This window comes from Stenella coeruleoalba, assembly GCF_951394435.1.
Source record: "Stenella coeruleoalba genome assembly, chromosome: 1".
Lineage (NCBI taxonomy): Eukaryota > Metazoa > Chordata > Mammalia > Artiodactyla > Delphinidae > Stenella > Stenella coeruleoalba.
The window spans coordinates 11,975,703-12,000,183 of NC_137169.1; the positions used below are offsets into that span (position 1 = coordinate 11,975,703).

Sequence of the window (24,481 nt, forward strand, 5' to 3'; positions counted from 1 at the left end):
TGCCTGGCCGCCCCACAGATGGCGCCGGGTCCCGCGCTCCTCTGGCCTCAGCCACTGTGGCTTTAATCAAAAGAACAATCTGTTTGCCTCTGAATCAGACCCAGATTCCTTTTCCCAGCAATGTTCCCTGGGCCTCCAGGGACTCAGGCGGCCCATCCAGGCTCCATCTCCTGCCCCAGAGCCCAGCCTCGGCTTCTCCCTCCCCATTCCACGTTTGGGGGATGGGGGTGCAGGAGGCGGGAGGGGGTCAGGTACAGGGCCCAGGGTGGCAAACCGGGTGACCTGATTGCCAGCTGGGCCCTGTCGACCAGGCCTCCTGGAGGAGCCTGTCCCCCCAAGACTCTAGGACCCACCTGCAGAGGGCTTAAGGGCCCAGACAGGTCATTACCCCCATTTCAGAGGCGAAGAAACTGAGGCCCAGGAAGGTGGAGTGACTGCCTAGGGTCACATGATTCAATCCAGATCCACCTGATTCTTAAGACCTTGGGAGATCCCAGGCCAAACTGGTGGAACCACCAACCCAGGTGACTGGGGGAGGGGGAGGGGAAGGACCACTCTGGGTTCACAAAGGACGAGGAGGGTGGGCAGCGGAGGAGGCCTCCCACCCTCCAGGCCTGGGTCGAGGGGAAGGGAGGAGTGGTCGAGGGAACAAAGGGAGCGGGGAGGGGGCGGCGCGGGGCGCGGCCGGGCAGGTGGGGGGGCAGGTAGGGGCCGCTTCCGCCCGGCGGGAATCCCGGGCCCCCTCCCCCAAGCTTCACCTTTTATGGTAAGACGGCCGGGGCGGCGGGGCGGAGGGAGCCGAGGGGGCGGGGAGGGCGGAGGGGCGGGAGGCGCCGCGCCGCTCCCGGTTCTGCTCGATCGGGTGACCGACCGGAGCCGCCGGGGGCGCGGGCGGCCCAGGTAAGCGGGGCGGGGGTGGGGTGGGGGTCCTGTCCTTCCGTCCCCGCCCCGGCGACAGACAGGTGACAGCACGGGCAGCCCTCGGCCGGCGCCCACTCTGCTCCCCAGCCGGGACCCCAGCCCCCCAGCCGGGACCCCAGCCCCGTCGCTCCCGGAGGGGACCCGCGGGACGAGGGGCCGCGGGCTCTGTCCTTCTGTCTCAGTCCCTCGGTCTCTGTCCTCCGAGTGGAGGGAGGGCAGTTCTTGGGGGGAAGGCTGAGGTCCCTGCCCGGGAGCGGCACGCGGAGAGCAAGGACGGGCAGGGCGGAAGCTCCCGCACAAAGAGGACAGCGTCCCGCACATGGATCGAATTAAAGTCCTCGGCAGCGCCCCACAGTGACCCGGCCGGCCGGCCCGCCGGGCTGCTTGCTAGAGGGCGCTGGGTTTCCGGAGCTCCGGGGTGCTCCTGGCCCCTTTACCCAGCCAGGGTCAGGCGAGGGGAAAGAGAGGCCGCAGTGCTGCCCCTCTCTGGGCCTCAGATCCTCTCGGGGGCTGGGAAGGGGTGGGACTGGGCGATCCCCAAGGTGTGTGCCTGGGGCATCCTGGCCTGGGTCCTCCTGCAGCCCGGATCTGAGGACCCCGGGAAGAGGGTGGGCAGCACCCAGATCCCTGCTCTTCATAATGATGGAAGCTAAGTCCTGGTCCTTGCAGGCCCCCCAGGGGCTCCTCCTCCCCCTCTGGGGCTGTATAACCAGTTAGCTTTCTCTTGGCACCTACCAAGTATCAAGATTTTGAGTACCCCTCTCCTTTTATCCTCTCAGCCACCCTTCCAGAAAGACCTCATTCTTCTCACTCTATGAAAAAACTGAGGCCCAGAGAGGTTCAGTGACCTGCTCAGGGTCGCCCAGCAGGAAGGAGGGGGCCCAGGGTGAACTCAGCCCTTTGTGCCTCCTCTGCTTCCCTGGGGTGGGGGAAAGGAAGAGGGACCTCCTGTGCCAGGCTGCAAGGTCCCCTGCAGGGGGCGTGGGGCTCAGTCTCACTCCCACCTCCAGCAAAGTTTAGCTCAAGCCTAGGCTACAGCTTAAAGGTAGTTCCAGAGGGTTCTGGAGGGGGTTAGAAGGAGCGTTACAGGGGACAGTGTGGCAGCAGGGGTGAGGTGGGGTAGACTACCCCACCCCTGGAGGCCCTCCGGCTCAGCCAGCCCGGGCCCTGCCCTGGGCCGCAGTCGAAAAGCCCGGCTGGGTGGGTGGCTGGATCTCAGCCTCCTTCCTTCCTCTTGACAGGAAATGACTTTCCTTCCCTTTGTTTCCACTTTCTCCGCTTACCCAGCTGGATCTCAGATTCGCCCTCTGGGGGAGGAAGGGTGGCTGCCGAGGGTCCCCTGGGCTGGGCTGGCGGGGAGGCTGCCCCACAGGGAGCTCTCTCACCCACAGCCCACACTAGGGTGACCTGGGGGGCAGTGGGACCAGGGGGAAGCCGAGGCTCCCTTTCGTTCCCCGGGGCTGACTGACTGGGCTTTGAAAATCCCTAGCCCGGCCTCTTCCCCTGGGGCCTGAAGTCCCTGCCGGAACCGCAGGGGAGGGATGGGGGTGGGGGAGTGCTGCCCAGCTGTGAACATCTGGTCTCAGTGCTGGGACGTTCGCCTTAGACATTTTCTGAGAAACCAGCAGATCTGATTTCCCGGTGGGGGTGGGCCGGGATGGAGTGGGGTTCAGGGCAGGAGGGGAGGGAGGCAGAGGAGGCATCCTCAGCTGTCTCTGGGGATGAGCCCAGGATATGCTGACCATCAGATAACTGGTCTGGACTGGGCCACCCTGGGGTAAGAACAGGCCTGGGAATTTTGCCCCACCCCTCCCCCCACCCCTACGCATCCAGGGAAGAAAAAGTGTGTCCTCTCAGGCTCAAGGATACCCCCTGGACTTCCAGGTTGGATGGTGCCCTGTTAGAATTCCAAGTCTGCAGCCTCTTGCTTGGGGCCTCACCTGGCCTCATCTATAAAGTGGGGACATAACGCAGGCTGTGTTGAGAATTAGGTGACTTCTGAGGCTGGGAAGGCACTCTTCATAGTGCCTGGCACAGGGCGAGCACTTTATCAGTGAGTGCCCTTGCTGTTTCTTGCATTTAAAGGTTAAATGCACTCTGAAAGTTGTTTGCAAAAACAGATTCTTAAACTTGTAACGAAGTATGAAATTGAAGTTGAGGACAGCCAACAGAAGCAGATGTACTTTCAAACATCACTTACAAAACAAACAAAAGAGAAGTACTTTAAAAGAACTTTTAAAGCTTTATTCATATATTGGTTTCTTATTCAGGTTTCTTATCAGAACGACCTGCACGTTTTAACCAAACACAAACGAATTTAAAAGGACTTTAGGAGCGTATGTTGTTGTTTTTGTTATTATTATTCTCCATCAGTCTCCAAGAGAGCCCACGGTGGCCAGTGGAGGGAAGCCTTTGAGTGGCCACTTGGGCTCCAAGTCCACGTTAGGGTCCCTTGGGGCCTCACCCCCAACCCACCCAGCCCCACCTCTCCAGGTTCACTCTTTGGGTCCCTCTTTACTCTCCTCCCCATGAATCTATGGGCCGGGCTCTGGGGCCATGTCGGCGTGGCCCATATAGAAAGTAAGATAGAAAAAGGGCACAGTCCTGAGCTGAGTGTGGTCGACTCACCCCAGCCCATGACCCCACCTCATCCCTAGCTCTGGAGCCTACTCTCTGCAGGAACCACCTGAGAGAAGGAAAATGGGCTCTCCCCGGTGGGGATGCCGCCCTGCTCCCAGATCCATGCTTTGATGTCTGCTGTGAGCCGGACTTGGGTCACACAGATATCACAGACACAACTGAAGGTAGATGAGGTCACTTGTCAGTTGGGGGGGGGCAGACATGGTGATGGTGAGTCAGCTGTCATTGCCCTGTGGAATAGACAATCGCCCTGGAGTCGGGAATCAGGGGAGGCTTCATGGAGGAGGTGATGTTTGCTCTAGGCTTCTAAGGAAAAACTGAAATTCACCCTGCAGCAGGGAGGAGAGGAAAAACAGGTGGTGGAAACATGCCAGAGCAAGTAAGGGAGAAAGATGGTCCAGGAACCGTGCGTGGTCCAGGGTGGTCAAAAATAGGTTGAGGCCAGGGAAATTTAGACTTTATCTTGAAGGTAGGAGGGAGCCGTGGAAGGCTTTTGACTAGAGGAGAAACAGATTTATGCTCCAGAAAGATCACTCCAGAGACAGGGTAGGAGGCAGGTTTGGAGATCATTGAGGCACCCTCACCCCTGTGCCTGAACCAGGGCTGTGATCTTGGAGATGAGACTGAGTGAGACATTCTGGCCATACATTCAAGACTTGATTGGATGTGGACTCTGATGGCGGAGAAAATGATGCTGGTTTGTGAGCTGGGCCGGGAGAGGGCGGAAGAGCCAAGTGGCCAAGAGCATGGGCTCTGTGTTCAGATCCCAGGTCTGCTGCTGCATGACCCTGAACAAGTGACTTCCACCTCTTCACCTGGGTTTCCTCATCTGTAAGATGGGCACGTGATTGTGCGGTAATAGTGCCTCTCCCCGCAGCGGTGGGAGGATCTGTGAGTTAATGAACAGAAAGTGTTTAGGGCCCTGCTGGCACAGAATAGGGCTTGGTAAATGGTAGCCGATTGTTCTTCTGTCCCCTTTGCCTCCTGGAATCCAGCCCTGATGTTCTGACGAGAGTCACACTGTTTCCCGCCCACCGTGGAGCTGGCCTGAACGTTGGGGACATCACCTTTCCCAGGAAAATCCAGACCCCAGGTGAGGGAGTTCACTTGGGGTGTGGCCCTGGGCTGGGACGGGCAGTCAGCTGCCCTGGGAGTGGGGAGCTGCAGGAGTGGCCCCTCCCTCACGCTCCCGTAGAGGAGGGAAATTAATCATTTGTGAGGTGAGCAGGGCAGGGCTGCCCTCTGCTCCTCCAGGTGTGTAGGTCTGGGGGAGGGGTATTCAGGACTGCCGGGTCCCACCCTGTGGCCAAGCCACCTGGTGGGCACCTGCCCTTCCCTGTGGGACATCCGCAGCCCCTTCCGTGGCTGGGTGGGGCGCTGGCACTGTGGAGTGGCTGCTCCTGTCTTGTTGGGAGGGGAGAGGCTCCCTGCCCTGGGGGTGTCTGCGTGCCCAGGTGCAGCACCTCTGCCCCGCCCCTGCCATGCCCTGAACCCTGCCCAAGCCTGTGCCTCACTCTGTCCCCAGCCCCACCAGAAGCTGAAGCAATGGCCTCAAAGCCTGAGAAGAGGGTCGCCTCATCTGTCTTTATCACCCTGGCACCTCCACGTCGAGATGAGGCTGTGGTTGAGGAGGTGAGGCGGGCAGCTTGTGAGGCCCGGCCTGGCTGCCCCCGGGAGTCTCCTGCTCCCACGAAGGCACCCGGGGCCGGCTCTGCGGGGAGGCTCCGTTCTTGGACACCCCCCAGCAGGGCTGCAGCCCCAGTGCCAGCTGTTCCACATCAGCTCTCCAGTGGAGGTAAGAGGGCGAGGGCGGTGGGTGGGAGACCCGGTGAGAGGCATCACCAAGGTGGGGAGGAAATGGCAGGCTCTGAGGTCATTCGTTGAGCACCTACTGTGTCCCAGGCAGCCTCTGGAACCTTCCTGCCTGGGTTCGAATCCTGGCTTCTCCGCTTCTTGACTGTGTGACATTGGCAGGCCACTTAACCTCTCTGTTCCTCAGCTTCCTAATCTGTAAAATAGAGATAATGATAGTACCCACCTCAAAGGGCCCTTGTGAGGATTAGATGAGCTAATACATATGTAAAGTGTTGAGCCCAGCGGCTGCCATGTAGAAAGTGCTAAATACCCACTGTTATTATTCTGGGCCAGGCACTGGGAATGTGAAAAGAGAGAAGGTTTTCAGCCTGCATGAAACTTACCTCCTGGTGGGGGAAACAGAGATAATAAAAACATAAAATATAACATCAGGAAGACACAAACACTCTACTAGAATAGAACACGGTGAAGAGCTGGGGAGGTACAGCTTTTTATGGGGTGCTCAGGATGGCTTCTCAAAGAAGGTAAGCTCAGTTAAGACCTAAATGACAGAGTGGAGCTAGAAGGGAAATGGGAACAGTAAGTGCAAAGGCCCTGAGGCAGGAATGGATTTGACAAGTTGAAGGACCTGAAAGATAGTTTTGTTTTCTCTTGCGCTCTGCCATTCACTTGCTGTGTGGTCTTAGGCAAGCTGATTCCTCACTCTGGGCCTCAGTTTCTTCCTCTAGAAGATGGAAATTTGGTCACGTATGTGATGTGAAATCTCAACTGTTGGGTAGAAGCAAGGAAGGATGACAGCCTAGGGGCCCGAGGTGGCTCCTCGTCTGATAGGGCACCAGCTCGAACAAGGAGGCACTGAGACGCTTAGTGCGAGAGGCCAGCCCGGGAAGGCAGGTGAACGCCCCGAAGTCCTCAGAGCGAGGCTAAGGCATCCTTGTGCATCCATCACCATGGAAACCACCTAGAGGCCAATGGGAAGCGCCAATTATGGGAAGCCACAAACAGATGGGAGAAGGGACCACACGTGGATACACGTGAGAGTCCATGAATATTCGTGTAACATGCTTCTTCATTATGACGCAGCCTCCTAAACTGATCTTTCCTTGCTAACCACACGTGCCAAGAACAACCTCCTCCTGCTGCTTCTCTGTACAGGAGAAGCAGGACCATGATGACCAAAATTCACACATCAGGACATTGATCCAATGGGGGAAAAAAAAATTATGGCCCTTCTGGGTAGGAGAGGGAGCCGAGGAAATATAGTTTAGTTGCCCAAATGCCAAACTTGCCTGGACCTTTTCATGGGGTATTGGAATTACAGGCAGAAGATCCAGGGAGCAGGTTTTGTGGTAGCAAAAACCTTGCTACCACAGACCAGACCTTCCTCGGGTGGGATGGCCTCACAGTGGCTGGTCAGGCATGTTGCTGGCCAATTTGGCAAACACAGAGCACGGGGAATCTTGGGGTTCAGGCCCGCTGGGGTGAGATAAGTTCTAGGTGAGCAGCGGTCATGAGTCTGGCCTGACTGCAGAACACAGAGGTGAGCCCTGGGGGTCTGCCTTCTGCTCAAAGCCAGCTCTGCAGCAGGCTGTCATCGGACACCTCACCTATGCTTGTCCCCTTAGGAATCCACCAGCATTTCTTGAGCCCTTTCATCCTGGCAGAAATCCCCCCCATCTCTCTCTTGAATTCCTGCCCACCCTTCACAGCTGAATGTCGAGAACCTCAGGCAGGTCCTGGGAGAGGCCTCAGCTCTCCTGCTGTCTCTTCCTGACCTGGTTCCCGACTCAGTCAGCTCACGTAGGGCAGAGTCTCACACTTCAGCAGCGTCAGCATCCCCTGGGGGCTTGTTCTAACACAGCCAGCTGGGCCCTACCCTGGGCCTTCCTGATTCGGCAGGTCTGCGGTGGAGCCCGAGAATTTGCATTCCTTACATGTTTCCAGGAAAGGCTGATGCTCTGGTCTGGGGACCACACTTTGAGAACGACTGTTCCAGTCCAAAGGCGTTAATAGGTTAGACTTTCGGAAGAGAAGAGTCGTTCTCAAAGTGTGGCCTTTGAACCCGAAGTGTCGGTATCACCCAGGAAATGTAAATTCAAAACGCAATTCCAAAAAGGTCAATTCCCAGAGCTTACCCCAAACCTGCTGAAGCAGAAGCGCTGGGGTGGGCCCAGCCACCTGCGTTTGGACAAGCCCCCAGGCGATTCTGAGGCAGACTCACGGGTCTAGAGCAAGCTTCGCATCTGTATAGCCCTTGGGCAGAGGGGTTCTTACCTTGGTCAAATGGGTGGGAAACCTGAACCCAGAGAGGTGCCCCAGCGAACATGCAGGGAATGGGACCAGAGCCCAGGTCTTTAGGCGGCAGGGCCTTGAACATTCTCTGTCTGCTCTCCCAGGGTGTCTAGGGCGGTCTGACCTCGCTGGAGCCTGGCCTACCTTGGGCCCCCATGACAGGAGGTGGGCAGAGTGCCTCCATGCCCTCTATCCCGGGGCGCTATTAATAGCACTCCCCTTGAGTGTGGCAGTGGGCACAGCCCTGCGCTGCGGCTTCTCTCCCGAGTTGCCCAGTTGCCACTCCCCAGGGAGCTGGACAGCCCCTTGTCAGGGCAGCCTGCAGAGGTGGGATTACACTATAGTGAGTGTTCCTGGATGGAGGAGATCCTCCACCCGCCTCCTCCCTCCCTGCCGGGGGCACCCACTGGCTGGCAGATAGGGTGGAGGCCACCTCCTCACCCGCCATCGCCCCACGCCATGCCACTCCTGTCCTCTGTGTGTATGTGTGTGTTTGCTGTTGGGTTGTTATTGTTTAATGAAACTTCTAAACATACACAGAAGTAGGGAAAACAGTACAAGGAACCCTGTATACCCCACATCCAGTTTCAACAGTTACCAAGATTTGGCTACCTTTGTTTCATCTGTTCCTTTTTTTCTTTTCCTTCGTGAAGTATTTCAAAGGAAATGCCAGTAATCAAGTCACTTCAGCCCCACATTCTTCAGGGTGCATCTCTAAGTATGGCCTTTCTCTTATATAACCCCAAGGCCAAACAATGCGTAACAAAGTCAACAGGAATGCCTTAGATTATCTAATAGTCTATCCATAGTTAATTATCCCTAAACTGTCAAAAAATGCCTTTTAACTGTTGGATTGTAGAGGAATGGATTGTGTCTTGTATTTCTTTTGAGCTCTATCATTCAGTGGAATATTTAGCTTTTCCTTGTCCGCAAAATGAGGAGAATTAAATGAGATGATTAATCCTTTGAATCAGCATCCAAGTAAGGTCCATAGCAGTGCTGGCCGATAAAAACATCATGCAAGTCACAAATGCGAGCCTCCTATGTAATTAAGAATCTTCTAGCATCCACTCTGAAAAAAGTGAAAAGAAATACATGATATTACTTTTAATGGTATATATTAGGCAACCCAATATATAAAATGTATTATCATTTCAGCACGTAATCATTATCAAATTTTTTTTTTTTTTTTTTTTTGCGGTACGCGGGCCTCTCACTGTTGTGGCCTCTCCCGTTGCGGAGCACAGGTTCCGGACGCGCAGGCTCAGCGGCCATGGCTTACGGGCCCAGCCGCTCCGCGGCATGTGGGATCTTCCCAGACCGGGGCACGAACCCGTGTCCCCTGCATCGGCAGGCAGACTCTCAACCACTGCGCCACCAGGGAAGCCTCTCACGTTGTCTTTAGTACTAAGTTTTCCAGCACATCTCAATAGCCACATGTGGCTGGTGGCTGCTGTACTGGACAGCACAGATATATACATTATATATGGTCATTTTTCTTAGGTCTCTTAATTCTAGGGATATCTCCTCTCTTGGTCTCTCCCATGCCATTAACTTCTTGCAGAAACAGGGTCCGTTTCTGTAGAATGTCCCACACCCTGATTTGTCCCTTTGCCTCCCTGTGGTCTCATCCAACTTGCCCCTCTGTTTTCCAAATTTATTACAAATGGAGTTAACTCTAGAAACCTGATTGGTTTGAGTTGGGTTTTTTTTTATGTTTGGGGTTTTTTTTTTTTTTTTTTTTTTTTTTTTGCGGTACGCGGGCCTCTCACTGCTGTGGCCTCTCCCGTTGCGGAGCACAGGCTCCGGATGCGCAGGCTCAGTGGCCATGGCTCACGGGCCCAGCCGCTCCGCGGCATGTGGAATCTTCCCGGACCGGGGCACGAACCCATGTCCCCTGCATCGGCAGGCGGACTCTCAACCACTGCGCCACCAGGGAAGCCCTGTTTTTCTTTTAGTAAGGACATTTCATCAATGGTGCCCATCCCTTCCTATACATAACACGAGTCAGAAGACTCCTGATGTCCGCTGAGGTTAATCGGTGGCTTCAGGTGACGACAGCTGGACCTTTCCTTTGGAAAGTTCGCCACCAACTGTCCGCTTGATACTTTCAACACCTAATAGTCTGACTCTATCATTTAACTAGGTGGTGGTTCCCACCCTTGAGTGGCATCAGCATCACCTGGAGGGCTTTTTAAACACCCCATGACTGGGAGCCAGCCCAGAGTTTCTGATTGTGCAGCTGCATGGCAGGCCGAGAAGTTGTGTTTCTAACAGAGTCCCAGGTGGTGCCATGCTGCTGGTCCAGGAGCCACACCTTGGGAGCCACAGTCTTGGGGGTTAGTTTTGCTTGCATCCGCACAGGGCCCACGCAGCGGGGATTGCAGGCGCCCTGGCACCCGGGTGGGGGAGGCTCTGCTAGGAAGGGCTGTGGCGGCTACCGTTTTCTGAGCCTGTGCCACGTGCCAGCCACCGTGCCAAGCCGTCACCTGCATCATTTCATCTAATCCTCGTTAACAACCCTAAGCCACTGAGACCCATGTTCCAACTGAGCAGACTGAGGCTCAGAGAGATTGTTTCATGCCGAAGGACACACAGCAAGTTAGTGACAGAGTCAGAGATGGAACCCAGGTCCAGGTGACCCTGGACCTGAGCCTTTAGCCACCATGCTGCACGGCCTCCTGGGCAAGTGTCACCTCCTCTGTGCACCTGCAGAGACTCTGGCCAACCCACCCTCCCCTTCTGGTTGCAGGATGTTCGCTTCCTCCTCCTCCCCTGGATGGCGAGGACACACTCCCCGACCTGGACCTCCTCCCACCTCCGCCGCCGCCCCCCCCTCCAGTGTACCTGCCTCCCGACGAGGAGCCCCCTGCCCCGATGGGGGTGTCACTCATTTCAGACTTAGAGCAGCTGCCCCCACCCCCGCCGCAGGTACTGCCAACCCTTGGTCCCTGACGGAGCCCCGTGGGTTGGGGAGGGAAGGTCGGGGCCTTTCGGGGTTCTAGGCCTAGAGGTTGTTTGGTCCCTCCTCCTACTTGAGGGCAGTCCCTCTTCAAAACTCTTTCAGGCTGGTAAAAATTAGACGTGGTTTTCAAGGTCCTTGGAGAAGGGGTGCCACACCCTTCCCCCCGCTAAGTGCCCCCTTCATCTCTGAGGACGGCATTCCACTGTGTCTAGCCTAAATCCCTTATGCTGCATCGAAAACCCATATTTAATCCTCTGCCCTTAACAGAGGCGTTGTAGAAATGGGAGAGGTTCCAGGCCAAGGGAAACCCTGATTCCAGGAGATTCCTTAGAAGCAGAGGGAAGTAGCTTTGAAGGAAGCTACTCCCCTGGGTGAGGGAACCCAGGGCAAGGAGCTGGGAGATCTGGCCTCAGTTTCTGCCTCTGTACAAAGGGGCTAATTGCGCCTGGTGCCACCACATGAGGAGCAGAGCTGAGAGGGCTGTGTGCGGTCCCCACTGGGTGACTCTTCTCCCCTTCTATCCCCGCAGCCCCTCGTGGAGGGGCCTCCCCTGCAGCCTCGGCGCAATCATCTCAGACCCACAGAAGAGGAGCTGCCGCCTCCCCCAGAGGAGCCTGTCGGCTTCCCCGAGAGAGAGGCCTCCACAGGTATGGGCACAGGGACGGAAGGACTGTGTGTGACCCCCAGGGGCCCTCGTGCGGCCAGCATGAGCTTCCAGGGGGAACCAGGAGAGCAGGGACCACCGTGTCTGTCCCAGCTCACAGTATGATGATGGGCCTTATAGTTGTGCATCAATTTTATTTTTATTGCATTAACCTTTTTTCCTTTATAACTAAAGTCCATTTAAATATTGATCAGCAAAATTTGCCATGATAGCAAAAATGCCCTAAGTTTTTTCACTATGTAATTTTTTGAATACATAACACCCTTACATAGTACAAAATAAAAAGCACAAAAGGGCACACTGTGAAAAGTCTTTCCCCTTCCGCATCCCTGTATCATCTAGTTTCCTTCCAGATGGACAACCTGTTAATACCTTGTGCATAACCTTTCAGAGATATCTTACGCGTATGCAAGCAGATACAGATATATCCTTCCCCCATTTCCCCACAAGTAGTAGCAAGCTCTGTGCTGTTTTGCACTTTGCTCTCATTCCTTTGTAGTCGTAGAGCTCACTCCACATCAGAACATAAGGAGGCTCCCTGTTCTTTTCCACAGCTGTGTAGTATTCCTTAGCAGGACCCGACCACATGGATTTAACTAGTTGCCTGTGGACAGGTGCTCAGGTGGTAATGCTGAGTGAATCGCCTTGCACCTCATCATTTTGCTTGTGTGCAAGTTTGTGAGATAAATTCCTAGAAGAGGAAGCACTGTGATAATTTTGCCACGTTGTCTTTCTTGGTCATCCAGATCTACATTCCCACCAACAGTGTCGGAGTGCCCGTCTGCCCACAGACTCTCCAGCACCGTGTGTTACTTATTTAATAAATGGCTATTAAGTGCCTACCAGGTACCAAGGCCTTCTCTAGTCCAGGGTTGTAAAATAATTCTCCTCTGGTTTCTTCCAGTGTTCTTATGGTTTCCCTTTTCACATTTAGATCTTTGATACGTTTGGTATTATCTGGGTGTAAGGCGTCACAACAGAGATCCCTCTTTTGACTTTTTTGCAGATGGCAACCCAGTTGTCCTATCGCTATGTGTTTCTTTTTTTCTTCTTCTTTCTAGTTGTGGCGCGCAGGCTCCAGGGCACGCGGGGCTCTGTAATTGTGGCACGTGGGTTCCAGAGTGCATGCGCTCTGTAGTTTGTGGCACGCGGGCTCTCTTGTTGAGGCGCGCGAGCTCAGTAGTTGTGGCCGTGGGCTTAGTTCCCCCGCAGCATGTGGGATCTTAGTTCCCTGACCAGGGATTGAACTCACCGCGTCCCCTGCATTGGAAGGCGGATTCTTTACCACTGACCACCAGGGACGTCCCACACTATGTGTCTTGATTTTAGCTTTTTAAAGACCCTTTGCCTTTTTTTTTTTTTTTTTTTTTTTTGGCCACGCTGCTTGTGGGATCCTAGTTCCCCAACCAGGGAACCAGGGATTGAACTCGGGCCCTTGGCAGTGAAAGCATGGAGTCCTAACCACTGGCCTGCAAGGGAATTCCCCACCTTCCTTCTTTTTCATTTTTTTTTTTTAAAGTAAGGTTTTATTTATTTATTAATTATTATTAATGAGCTCAAGCTCGTTGCTGTGAGTGGGCTTCTCATTGCGGTGGCTTCTCTTGTTGCGGAGCTCGGGCTCTAGGTGCATGGGCTTCAGTAGTTGTGGCACGCAGGCTCAGTAGTTGTGGCGCACGGGCTTAGCTGTTCTGCGGCATGTGGGATCCTCCTGGACCAGGGCTCAAACCTGTGTCCCCTGCATTGGCAGGCGGAGTCTTAACCACTGTGCCACCAGGGAAGGTCCCCCACCTTCCTTCTTTTATTTATTTATTTATTTATTTATTTATTCATTTATTTATTTTTGGCTGCGTTGGGTCTTCGTTGCTGCGCGCGGGCTTTCTCCAGTTGTGGCCAGCGGGGCTACTCTTTGTTGCGGTGCGCGGGCCTCTCATTGAGGTGGCTTTTCTTGTTGCGGAGCACGGGCTCTACGCGCACGGGCTTCAGTAGTTGTGGCTCGCGGGCTCTAGAGCGCAGGCTCAGTAGTTGTGGCGCACGGGCTTAGTTGCTCCGCGGCATGTGGGATCTTCCCGGACCAGGGCTGGAACCCGTGTATCCTGCACTGGCAGGCAGATTCTTAACCACTATGCTGCCACGGAAGTCCCCCCACCTTCCTTCTTAATGCCCATCATGACCCTGCCCATGAGCTGAGGCTGCATTTATAACACCCGGGGGTTTCAGACAGAGACCTGGCACTCCGGGCTGGTTCTGGGTGGCGACTGGGTACAGTTCTCCCAGGCTGGGCGGGTCATGGCCTGTATATCCTCTACCCCAGACGTCTGTGCCTTCTGCCACAAGACCGTGTCCCCTCAAGAGCTGGCTGTGGAGGCCATGAATAGGCAGTACCACGCCCAGTGCTTCACGTGCCGTATCTGCCGCCGCCAGCTGGCCGGACAGAGCTTCTACCAGAAGGATGGGCGGCCCCTCTGTGAACCCTGCTACCAGGTAAGCCCCAGGGCAGTTCCCCAGGTGCCTGGCACTGAGCTGGACACCTGGAAGATGTGGTATCATCTCTTTCTCCACAACAATCTGGGGAGATAGGCACTAGTGACCCATTTTACAGATGAGGAACTTGAGGCTCAGGGAGAAGGAACTCAGCCAAGGTGTGTTTGTTCCCCGTGGCTGCCGTAACGAATGACCACGACCTCGGTGCCTTCAAACGGTACACATTTATCCTCTTATGGTTCTGGAGGTCCGAAGTCCAAAATCAGTTTCACCGAGTCAAAACCAAAGAGTTTTGCTCCCTCCAGAGGCTCTAGGGGAGAGTCAATTTCCTCGCCTTTTCCAGCTTCTAAAGCCATATTTTTTGGTTCCTTCGTCCATCTTCCAACTCAGCAGTGTGGCATCTTGCATCAGTATCTCTTTTCCTTCTGTGTCAAATCTCCCTCTGCCTCCCTCTTGTAAAGATACTTGCGATGACATTTGCGGCCCACCTAGATAACCCAGGATAATCTCCCCATCCCAAGATCCTTAACTCAGTCACATCTGCAAAGTCTCTTTTGCCATGCAAGATGGTCACAGACTCCAGGGCTTAGGATCCAGATATCTTTGGGGGCATCATCCAGCCTTTTACACTGTCACCCCAGGGCTGTCTGGTTCTGAACCCTGCCCGTGGTTATTTATTTATTTATTTTTGTCCATGCCACGCGGCTTGCGGTATCTTAGTTCCCCAACCAGGGACTGAACCTAGGCCCTCGGCAGTGAAAGCACTGCGTCCAAACCACTGGACCACCAGGGAAGTCCCATCCTGCCCGTGGTCTTGCTGCTCCCTCACCTAGAGCCACAAGGTTCCAGTGCACGGTGTGACGGGGCATCTCTGGGTACCAAAGACAGTCTGAGAGAGCTAGTCTGGATGCCAAGGTGTTGGAATTGCTAACTCTCCTGTGGCATGTGGTGGCGTTTTTCCAGGTAGTGTACAGAACTCCCACATATGCATCACCTGGGGGTACAGTGGCTCGCACCTTGTCCTTATAGATTGGTAGCACCTGGCAATCTGCATTTTTCACAAGTCTCTCAGGTGATTCTGATGCACATTGAAGTCTGAAAACTACTGATTTAAGGTGTTAGAATATTTGGAGTCGGGACTATTTAGAAAACTCAAAACGATCTGATCCCAGGCAGTAAGGTGCTGTGGAAGGAGAAAGGAGCCAGGCCACCCCACCCTGACCCTCTGACCCCATCAACATGGCAGTGGGGGGTGTCCTTACGCTCTTCCCCAGCTTGGAGCCAGGCAGGGGTGAGACACTGAGGCGAAGAAGGGGTGAGGGTGGGCTTACAGCTGGGAGCAGCCAGGAGGGGCTTCAGCAGTGTGCTGGTGAGACAAGGGCTGCCCCCAGGATGGTGGGGGGCGGGAAGCAGGGAGAAATGCTGCCCCCACCAAACGTATCTGTCCAGAGGAAATCAGGTTAAGATGAACAGGAAGGGGAAGAGACATGTAGGGGAAAAGGTGGATGGGTTAGCAAGAGGCCCCGTGTTCTGCCTCAGTGATACCTACACCTTTCTTTCTCCTTCTCTCTCTTTCTCTCCCTCTCTCTCTCTCTCTGTCTCTCTCTCTCTCATCCCTCCTCATTCCAGAAAGGATTTGAGGCAGCTTATAAGAATGCACATATACCTGTAGTCAATAATAATGTTGTACGACTTCCCTGGTAGTCCACTGGTTAAAACTCCGTGCTTCCACTGCAGCGGGCATGGGTTCAGTCCCTAGTCGGGGAAGTTCCGCATGCTGCACGGTGTGGCCAAAAAATAATAATAATGTTGTACACATAAAACTTTGTTGTTGGGCTTCCCAGGTGGCGCAGTGGTTGAGAGTCCGCCTGCCGATGCAGGGGACACGGGTTCGTCCCCCAGTCCGGGAAGATCCCACATGCCACGGAGCGGCTGGGCCCGTGAACCATAGCCGCTGAGCCTGTGCGTCCGGAGCCTGTGCTCCACAACGGGAGAGGCCACAACAGTGAGAGGCCCGCGTGCCGCAAAAAAAACAAAACAAAAAAAAACTTCGTTGTTAAGAGGATAGATCTCATATTAGGTATTCTTACCACAGTAACATAAAAAAAAAATTTTAGAGGATACATATAATACCATGAGATATAAAATAAATAGATAAAACAGAGGAAAATCAAGGTAGACAGTTAGTACCCCAAAAATATGTGAATGAAAGACCCCTGTACTCATCCTAAAAGTGGAGCATGGAATTGGACTGTGAGCTTCCAAGTGGCCAAATGGAAAAGGGTAATAAGTTTCAAGGTTTATCGTCCATAAAATAAAAAGCACAGCAATTCCTCTGGGAATGCCTTTTACTGACTCTGAAGTTTTAGAGAAATTTCTCCTATGGGCCCTTATGGACCCTGGCCTCAAGCATTTCCTAGTAACAAAAAAAAAAATGCAGTCATAGCTTCATGGCAGGATTCCTGACTGTACACCAGGGATATAGTGCCAAACTCGATCCCCTCTAAGCAATGTGAAGGTTTGGGGGTAGTAGTTCCAGGCCAATTGCATGAATGTGAGCACCTCTCCCGTATCTCTGCCTTCCGGGCCCCTGTGGGTAGCCAGTCTGATGCCCCTTGTGGCTTGGAGTGGGCACACCCACGGGATGGCTCTGAGGCAGTGGCCCTCTGTCCCAGGACACCCTGGAGAAGTGTGGCAGGTGTGGCGAGGTGGTCCGGGAGCACATCATCAGGGCCTTGGACCAGGCCTTCCACCCCACCTGCTTCACGTGTGTGACCTGCGCCCGGTGCATCGGGGATGAGAGCTTTGCCCTGGACAGTCAGAATGAGGTGTACTGCCTGGACGATTTCTACAGGTACAAGAGGGGTCCGTGCACTGCATGGGGCACGGAGGACAGGGTGGGGCTCAGGCGGGATGGAGGAGTCGAGCCTGAGTGCTGGGGGCTGGGTCAGAGCTGGCCTGCAGAATCCAGGACTGCCTGTTCCACATACCCTGTGTTTGACTTAGCACCTGCTTGCAGCTGACACTTTTTGAGCAATTCCCCTTGGGTTTAAGCCATTTAATCTCGAAACTGTCTTACAGGCAGGCACTATTAAAGGTTCTGTTTTAGCAAATGTGGAAACTGAGGCATGCAGTACATAAGTACCTAAAGTCTCCCGGATCGTAAGTATGGAAGCTGCGATTCAACCCCCACTGACCTGATATCCAGGCCTTGCTCTCAAACCCCAGACCGCAGTGCCTCCCCTCAGAGCTGGAGCCATATGGAGTGGTAGCAACACACATCTGCAGGGCCCCATCCCTGCCCTCGAGTTGCTTGCTGCCCAAGGGGAGAGACAGGTGTGCCTAGTAAAAAACGAAAGAAGAAAAAGCAGTGACCTATAATACAAGACAAATGCAGTGGGTGCCCCCCTGCTTTCTTAAATTCTAATGTTCCCATCACTTACTTGCCTTGAGCTAATTATACCCTGGGAAGCAGGGTCTAATCACACAGGTCTCTCCATCCGCTCCTGCCAGGAAGAAATAGGCATGTGTGGTCGTAGCTCCAGGTGTAGTTAGATAGCAACGGGTCTGAAATAGCTCTGGGAGGCGAACCAGAGCTGGCCCGCGTTCTGACAGCTAATTTCTGTGGTTGTTGACGTGAATGCCTCCTGAGCATACGTTTCTTTCCCTCTAGGAAATTCGCCCCTGTGTGCAGCATCTGTGAGAATCCCATCATCCCCCGAGACGGGAAGGATGCCTTCAAAATCGAGTGCATGGGAAGAAACTTCCACGAGAATTGCTACAGGTGTGAGGTGAGTGGAGCAGTGCTGATTTAATAAGATGCAATTGATTCTGTTCAATCACCGGACAAACCCTGTTGAAAGCCTGCTGTGTGCCAGGCCCTCGGCCAGGACAAGTCCAGGCTGGGGCTCTGCCCTCAGATTGCTCACCATCCAATAGCAGAGACAAATGAAAACAAAAATAATTACAAATATGCTCTATTAATCAGAACTCTTTGAGTTAATGATAGAAACCAAACTCAACCTGCTTTCCGCAAGAAAGGGGATCTTAACGGGAAGGCTCTTGATGGTGATATCACTGATAACATCAAATGGTATCATAAGGCTCTCTCTCCATCTCTCGGTTCTGCCTTTCTTGTGTGTTTGCTTCATTTTCTCTTCCTGTGGGCTGGCATCCTCTGTGGGGCAGGGGGTACGGTGCGTGGCCATGGTTGGCTCAGGTTTATATCCTTCCAACTTAGAAACCCCATCCAGGGATCCCGTTCAGTCTCAAGAAGGCCTCTGATTCACCCAACGTGGGTCACATGCCCCTTCTAGACCAATCGGTGACCAGGGGCTATGATTGACAACCTCTGGGGCCAGGCAGGTAGGACTGTATGAAACAGATTGGGATTGATACAACCACTGGAAAGAAGAAAGGGATGCTGGGCAGACCCACACCACAGATGTCCTTTTCAGGTGCTAAGAAAGAGCATGTATAAATCAGCGTTGGGACAAAGAAGGCAGTGATCAAGTGATCAAGGCTGGTGCAATCAAAGGCACTCTTAGAGGAGGCAGTGCTTAACCTGGGTTTTGCAGGTTGAGTAGGAGTTTGCCATGTATTCAGAGCGGGGAAATGAAGTCCAAAAGGAGGCATGGGCCTGTGAAATCCTACTGTGGCACAAACAGCCTGAAGAACTGGAGGAAGTAGAAGTTTTGAGGTGTGTCTGGAGTGTAGAGTGCTGGATGGTGTGGTAACAGTGTGGCCAGAGAAAAGGAAAGGGCCCCCTGTGCCAAACGAATGAGTCTGGACTTCAGGCTGCAGGGAGTGGGGAGGCTGAGGTGGGGAGGCTGGTTAGAAGCTGGTGCAGCAAGAAATGCCTGGGGAGTCGCACAGGCCCCACACTCAGAAGGGTCCTGTGCTTGCTTTGAAGCTCTGCTGTCATTTTCATTTAATCCTTCTTTTTTTTTTTTTGCGGTATGCGGGCCTCTCACTATAGTGCGTTCTTCACACATTCATTCTATAGTTCATACCAAGCACCTACTCTGTGCCTGGCACTGACGAGCACAGTGGTAAACAGGTCATGCAGCCTCTGAAAGAACTTGAGAGTCTGTCTAATTCAACACTCTTTTTTTTTTTTTGCGGTATGCGGGCCTCTCACTGTTGTGGCCTCTCCCGTTGCGGAGCACAGGCTCCGGACGCGCAGGCTCAGTGGCCATGGCTCACGGGCCCAGCCGCTCCACGGCATGTGGGATCCTCCTGGACCGGGGCATGAACCCGTGTCCCCTGCATCGGCAGGTGGACTCTCAACCACTGCGCCACCAGGGAAGCCCTAATTCTTCATTTTTGAATAAGGGATTCTGCATTTTCATTTTTCCCTGAACCCTGCAAATTATATAGTCAGTCCTGCTGGGGAGGCTGTAAGAGCCCTCCCCTACCTCTTCCTGTCACCTCCATGTCACTGATGTTTCTGTCTTCTCTGGTGATGGTGACAAAGGTGTCACCTAAGTGGGGACTCCAGAGCAAGTCTTTTTTTCTTTCTTTCTTTCTATTTTCTAATTGAAGTATAGTTGATTTACAATGCTGTGTTAGTTTCCGGTGTACAGCAAAGTGATTCAGTTATACATATATATATTCTTTTTCATATTCTTTTCCATTATGGTGTATTACAGGATACTGAATATAGTTCCCTGTGCTATACAACAGGACCTTGTTGTTTATCTATCCTATCTGTAATAGTTTATAACAGAGTAAATCTCTTAATCAGCCAGTGAGTGATTCCAAACATTTATTTACTCACATTTAAACAGATATGTAGGGAGTTCTCTGGTAGTCTAGTAGTTAGGATTTGACGCTTTCACTGCCATGGCCTGGGTTCAATCCCTGGTCAGGGAACTGAGATCCCACAAGCCTTGTGATGCAGCCAAAATTAAAATAATAATAATAATAATAAAAACAGATATGTAGAACTAAGAAGCATTTTCGCTGAGGGTGACCAGGGAGTTTAGTCGAGAAGTTGACACATTGCTTCATGATTATGTTGATTTGTTCTGGTTCAAAGTCCGGCTGATAACGCATCTTGAAAGAACAATGGTGAAATTCAAGTGCTGTTATCGCTATAGCCCACATTAGATCCAGTGGTGATTGCATTTCCCCGGGCCTGGCTGGTGAGCAAATAAGCCCTCCCTGCTCCTCCCTGGTCAGCTAGGCTGAGGCTACTGGGAACATTACCCAGCCTCTGCCGTGAGTCAGAGTTTGGACTCCACCAGCTGTATTTCAGGCTGTGAGGCTCCAACCACAGTGGCCTAAGCAGATGTGGGTGCTGTTTCTCTAGAAAGGGAAATGGGTTTCAAGATGCCATCCACGCTCCCTCCACCATGCCTGCCTACCTTTTTTTTTCTTTTCTGGCTGCACTGCCCTGCATATGGGATCTTAGTTCCCTGACCAGGGATCGAACCTGTGTCCTCTGCAGTGGAAGCTCAGAGGCTTAATCACTGGACCGCCAGGGAATTCCCCATTCCTGCCTACTTTGTGGTCCATGTTATTTCTTACTATTGCTGGAAGGGGAACAATACCTTCATACTTGGCTAGTATCTTATTTATTTCTTTATTTATGGCTGTGTTGAGTCTTTGTTGCTGCACACGGGCTTTCTCTAGTTGCGGCGAGCAGGGTCTACTCTTCATTGCGGTGCGCGGGCTTCTCATTGCGGTGGCTTCTCCTGTTGCGGAGCACGGGCTCTAGGTGTGCGGGCTTCAGCAGTTGTGGCACGCGGGCCTAGCCGCTCCGCAGCATGTGGGATCTTCCCGGACCAGGGCTCGAACCCATGTCCGCTGCATCGGCAGGCGGACTCTCAACCACCGCGCCACCAGGGAAGCCCTCGGCTAGTATTTTTTAATATATAAAATGCTTTCATGCACGTCTCACCTTATTTAATCCTAATGATGATCTTTCGATATGGGAGTTCCCGTCTCCGTTTAAGATGAGGAAACTGAGGATGAGAAGAGTGGTTCTGCCCCGTGTTCTTCTGGGCAGGGTTTGGGCAGCTTTCTGCCACCTGACAGCTCCTTCGCAAACTGTGCGACTCGGTCATGGTTGATTCTCATTTAGAAGAGGTCACGTGTGCCCCTGTGGGACTTTAGGCTTGGCACTTGGTGCTCTCAGAATGCCGCACAACTGGCTGTTAGGGATAGCACAGGTCCTGGCACTAAATAGCCCAGAGTCCCCTTGAGACACTCGAGGTGCAGTTCCAGGGAAGAGACACACAAGGGTGTCCTCCCCAGCTGGCCGAGCTGGGTCAGGGTGGCACCCGTGACCCCAAAGTTGTCCCTATGGAGACCAACCCCTCTGTTCGGATCAGTGAAGCTTCCAGGGGACGCCAGCCGTGCCCTGAGCCGGGTCTCTGGACATTCATCGTTCCTGTTATTTCCCGTGTGTGCCCGAGTGAGGCCCAGAGCAGGTGTGGGCTCGTGGCAGAACGGTGAATTTGGCAGTTTGGGCCCCAAGTCCCCATCCTCCAAATTCTAAAATCTTTTGGTGATTTAGAAAATTGGAAATATTAAGGTTGGTGCTAGTGTTGTAGCTGTTCAGGCAGTGGAACAACAAAAAGAACCCTGAACTCTGAGCCTGGAGACCCCCTCCTCTCCCAGCTCTGGAACCAGCTGTGCGACCTGAGGCAGGCCGCACCCCTCCCCGGACCTCAGGGGGAGGGTGTTAAGGCCCTTCTAGCCCTTTCCACGATCCCTCAGGGGGCTTCTCCACCAAAGGGCCCCCTCTTCTCCCAGTGTCCTCGGTTCTCCCCTCAGCTGATTGAGTTAATTTCCTCAGTGGATGCTGGTGAGTCCCACCTGCGCAGACTCTGCGCCGCTGTGCTCGGGCCTGGGGTCCATCCACGTGTGCCTTGTTCCCGCAGGACTGCAGGATCCTCCTGTCTGTGGAGCCCACGGACCAAGGCTGCTACCCTCTGAACAACCGTCTCTTCTGCAAGCCGTGCCACGTGAAGCGGAGCGCTGCGGGCTGCTGCTGAGGGCACCGTGGTCGCACACCAGCCCCACTCGGGGTCCCTCCCCAACTCGTTTCCCTTCCTGCCGTGCTCTTGCACACTTTCCTTCTGAGCCACACAGGGACCAGCCTGCCGGCCTGCCCCTCGTGTCCGGGACCCAGGCCTCCTCGCAGCTGAGAGCGCCCTTTAGACTCTCAGCTGTTCCTTCTCTGCTCTGGGCACCGGGAGGCTTCCGTACCGTGAGTGTCATGCCTGGGGGTCCCATCTCCACGACTCTGGCCCCCCTTGAGCACTGGCCTTGGCCTCCATTTCCAGGGGTGAGTTGGGGTGAGTCTCTAGATAGCACCCTGTGTCCCTAGCAGTGACACGTTAGCTCTGGGGGTGCTGAGACCAGCTCCGCCTTGCAGGACTGAGCTGTTTCAGGAAAACTGCAAAGTCCCTTAAAAAGCACTATTTTTAAAATTTGAAGTTTAAGTGATGAGAAACATTCTTCGGATTTTTGGGAGGGGAGGTGGGAATCTTAAAAGAAAATGCCTTCCATTGTTCATAAATGTACAAGATTGTGACCTACTGGTGGCATGGCCATGGACTTCCCACACTGGGGACATGTCATGCTGACATGGGGCCGAGGCATGAACCTGAACCTCAGAGGCAGGAGTGAAGGATGACATGCTGACACCCAAGGAAGTCGGCAACCCCTGCACCCTGGCTTCCGGCGCCTCCTTCTGTGTGCGACAGTGATTCAACAGACATGGATTGAGTGCCTGTTGTATGCTGGGGAGCAGAGTACAGGGGCTCTGAGTGTTCGTCCTGCAGCAGCCTCGACTACGGCCATGCACACGCGCGCACACGCGCACACACACACACACACACACTCCTCCAGGACAGCAACAGGGGTGTCCCCCAACCCCTACGGGGGCCCTCCAGCCCAGGCTGCCCTGTGACCACTGCCTTCTCAAGGCCACACCTAGAAGATTCTTCTTCTCTTTTAAGGAAAATCATTTTTGTTGCTTTGTCCCTTCTAAGACATTTTGTAGAACATGAACACATTAAACAAGATGTGCTTTCCTCCCTGGGGCTGTCTCGATGTACCATGTGCTCCTAGGAGGATGCCGTGGGCTCCAGGTACCGGGAGAGATTCTCTGTAGGGCCCCTTAAGGGCTTCAGACCGGAGCACAGCTTCTTGCCCGAAGCTTAGAGCAGTGAGTCGCACACTCCAGGTCTTCCCATACCTCCACAATTTCTATCATACAAGGATCTCCTATTCTATTATCTCCTTAATATTTTCTTTAACTCAACATCCTTTTTTTTTTTTTCCCTCACTTACCGATTTAGTCTTAGGTTAACTAAGCAATATACCCATGCAGTCACATGTCGATGTCTAGCTATACATGAAAATAAATGCATAACGATTCGAAGTTTGTCTGTGTTCCAACTAAGGCCTCACCTAGGTAAATGCTGGCCTTCGATAGTAGCACCAGAAAAATGTCTGGGCATATCTGCTCAGTGTGGCGTGAGTGTCCAGCAAGTGCCTGTATCCCCTGCCCCCAAACTGGGGCTCTTCTCAGCAGGTCAAGAAGCTCCTGTCCCTTCTCATCCCCAGCAATGAAGACTTACCCAGGCCAGCTCGCAGGTGCACTGTTCCTGGACACACCCACCAGCAATGACGTGGCTGCTGGGTGACCAGGGTGGTCCCTGCAGGAGGCCCTCTAAGGCCACCAAGTCCTTTAGCAGAGTCAACACCACCCTCAGGATGTGCTCTCTGCACGTGGGCCACGCTGCCCGTGAGGTTGCTCGCCCGCTGCAGCTCGGACACCACCCGCTGGGCCTGGTGAGCACAGCTCCGGAGAGAAGGATACGGGGCCAGAAAGGGCGCTGGACCTGGAGGCAGGTGACCCCGGTCTCAGACCTGGCTCTGCTGCTCTACAGCCTGGACAAGTTATTAATCATCTGAGCCTTGCTTTTCTCATCTCTAAAATGGAAGCAATACTGGTATCTATCATAGAAGATTGCTGGGATAGAAGTGTTGGGCTGGTGAGGTTTCTGAGAAGCTCTTGAGTCCCTTGTACCGTCTGGTGCTGGCTGGCAGTTCTTAGCCATCACTCCTGTCAGCGTTCCTCCACGGTCCTTTTGAAGCCCATCAACCAGAGACCACTGGGGACATGCCCGTGGTTCACAAAGTTGGGTTTATCGTGCTGGCTGCAGGGGGCGGGATGCATCTCGGCGAGAGTTGGGGGGCCCCTAGAACCTGGGTAGGTATTGAGGGGTTTGGGGAGGATTTGAGGAAGCGGGGCTTTGCTCCAGATGTGTGCTGTCGGGAAGCAGGGGCGTTCTGGGCTTGAGAAGCTTGATTCTCTTCTATCTAGGATGTGGCACTGGCTGTGCTTGGTAGGGGAGCAGCAGCTGCTCACAGGATGAGGGATATTGGCCATTTGTGTATCTAGCCCAGAGGGGCTGGGCTCCAGGACACGCCTACAGTGCTCTGTGAGGTTGGAGCTCACCAAGGCCCAGAGATGAGGGCCAGGCTAGCAGCTCCCAGCTGTTGGGACACTTTTCTCTCTCAGTCGCCAAGTTTGGTTTGGTGTGGTTTTTCTTGTCATTAAATTGTCATCTTGTGCTGTGGTTCCTCGTGTCCCGGCCTCTTTCTGGTTGGTTGTGTTTGGAAGGGTGGCGTCTGGATGAAACTCTGGGGGCGCCTTTGTCTTCTGGGCGTACATTCATAAA

General features: G+C 53.7%; 1 protein-coding gene across 2 annotated transcripts; it reads left to right on the plus strand.

The window, feature by feature from the left end:
• Nucleotides 1–657: 657 nt before the first annotated feature.
• FBLIM1 (filamin binding LIM protein 1) lies at nucleotides 658–24,370 on the plus strand. Of its 2 annotated transcripts, none has more exons than XM_079933444.1 (9): nucleotides 658–766; nucleotides 4,557–4,654; nucleotides 5,087–5,356; nucleotides 10,421–10,599; nucleotides 11,163–11,280; nucleotides 13,609–13,778; nucleotides 16,454–16,632; nucleotides 17,452–17,569; nucleotides 21,668–24,370. In XM_079933444.1, the coding sequence occupies exons 3-9, from the start codon at nucleotides 5,107–5,109 to the stop codon at nucleotides 21,779–21,781; spliced, it is 1,128 nt and encodes a 375-aa protein (XP_079789570.1). In that variant the 5' UTR covers nucleotides 658–766; nucleotides 4,557–4,654; nucleotides 5,087–5,106; the 3' UTR covers nucleotides 21,782–24,370. The 2 variants fall into 2 exon arrangements, with proteins under 2 accessions (XP_079789570.1, XP_079789569.1); XM_079933443.1 differs by lacking the exon at nucleotides 658–766 and adding an exon at nucleotides 779–900.
• Nucleotides 24,371–24,481: the final 111 nt, after the last annotated feature.

Excerpts from the sequence above, each read along its gene's own strand:
- FBLIM1 (XM_079933444.1), top strand. The coding sequence starts at position 5,107 with ATGGCCTCAAAGCCTGAGAAGAGGGTCGCCTCATCTGTCTTTATCACC. Across the intron at positions 5,357-10,420 it reads ACATCAGCTCTCCAGTGGAG|GATGTTCGCTTCCTCCTCCT; the intron begins GTAAGAGGGCGA and ends TTCTGGTTGCAG. Across the intron at positions 17,570-21,667 it reads AGAATTGCTACAGGTGTGAG|GACTGCAGGATCCTCCTGTC; the intron begins GTGAGTGGAGCA and ends TTGTTCCCGCAG.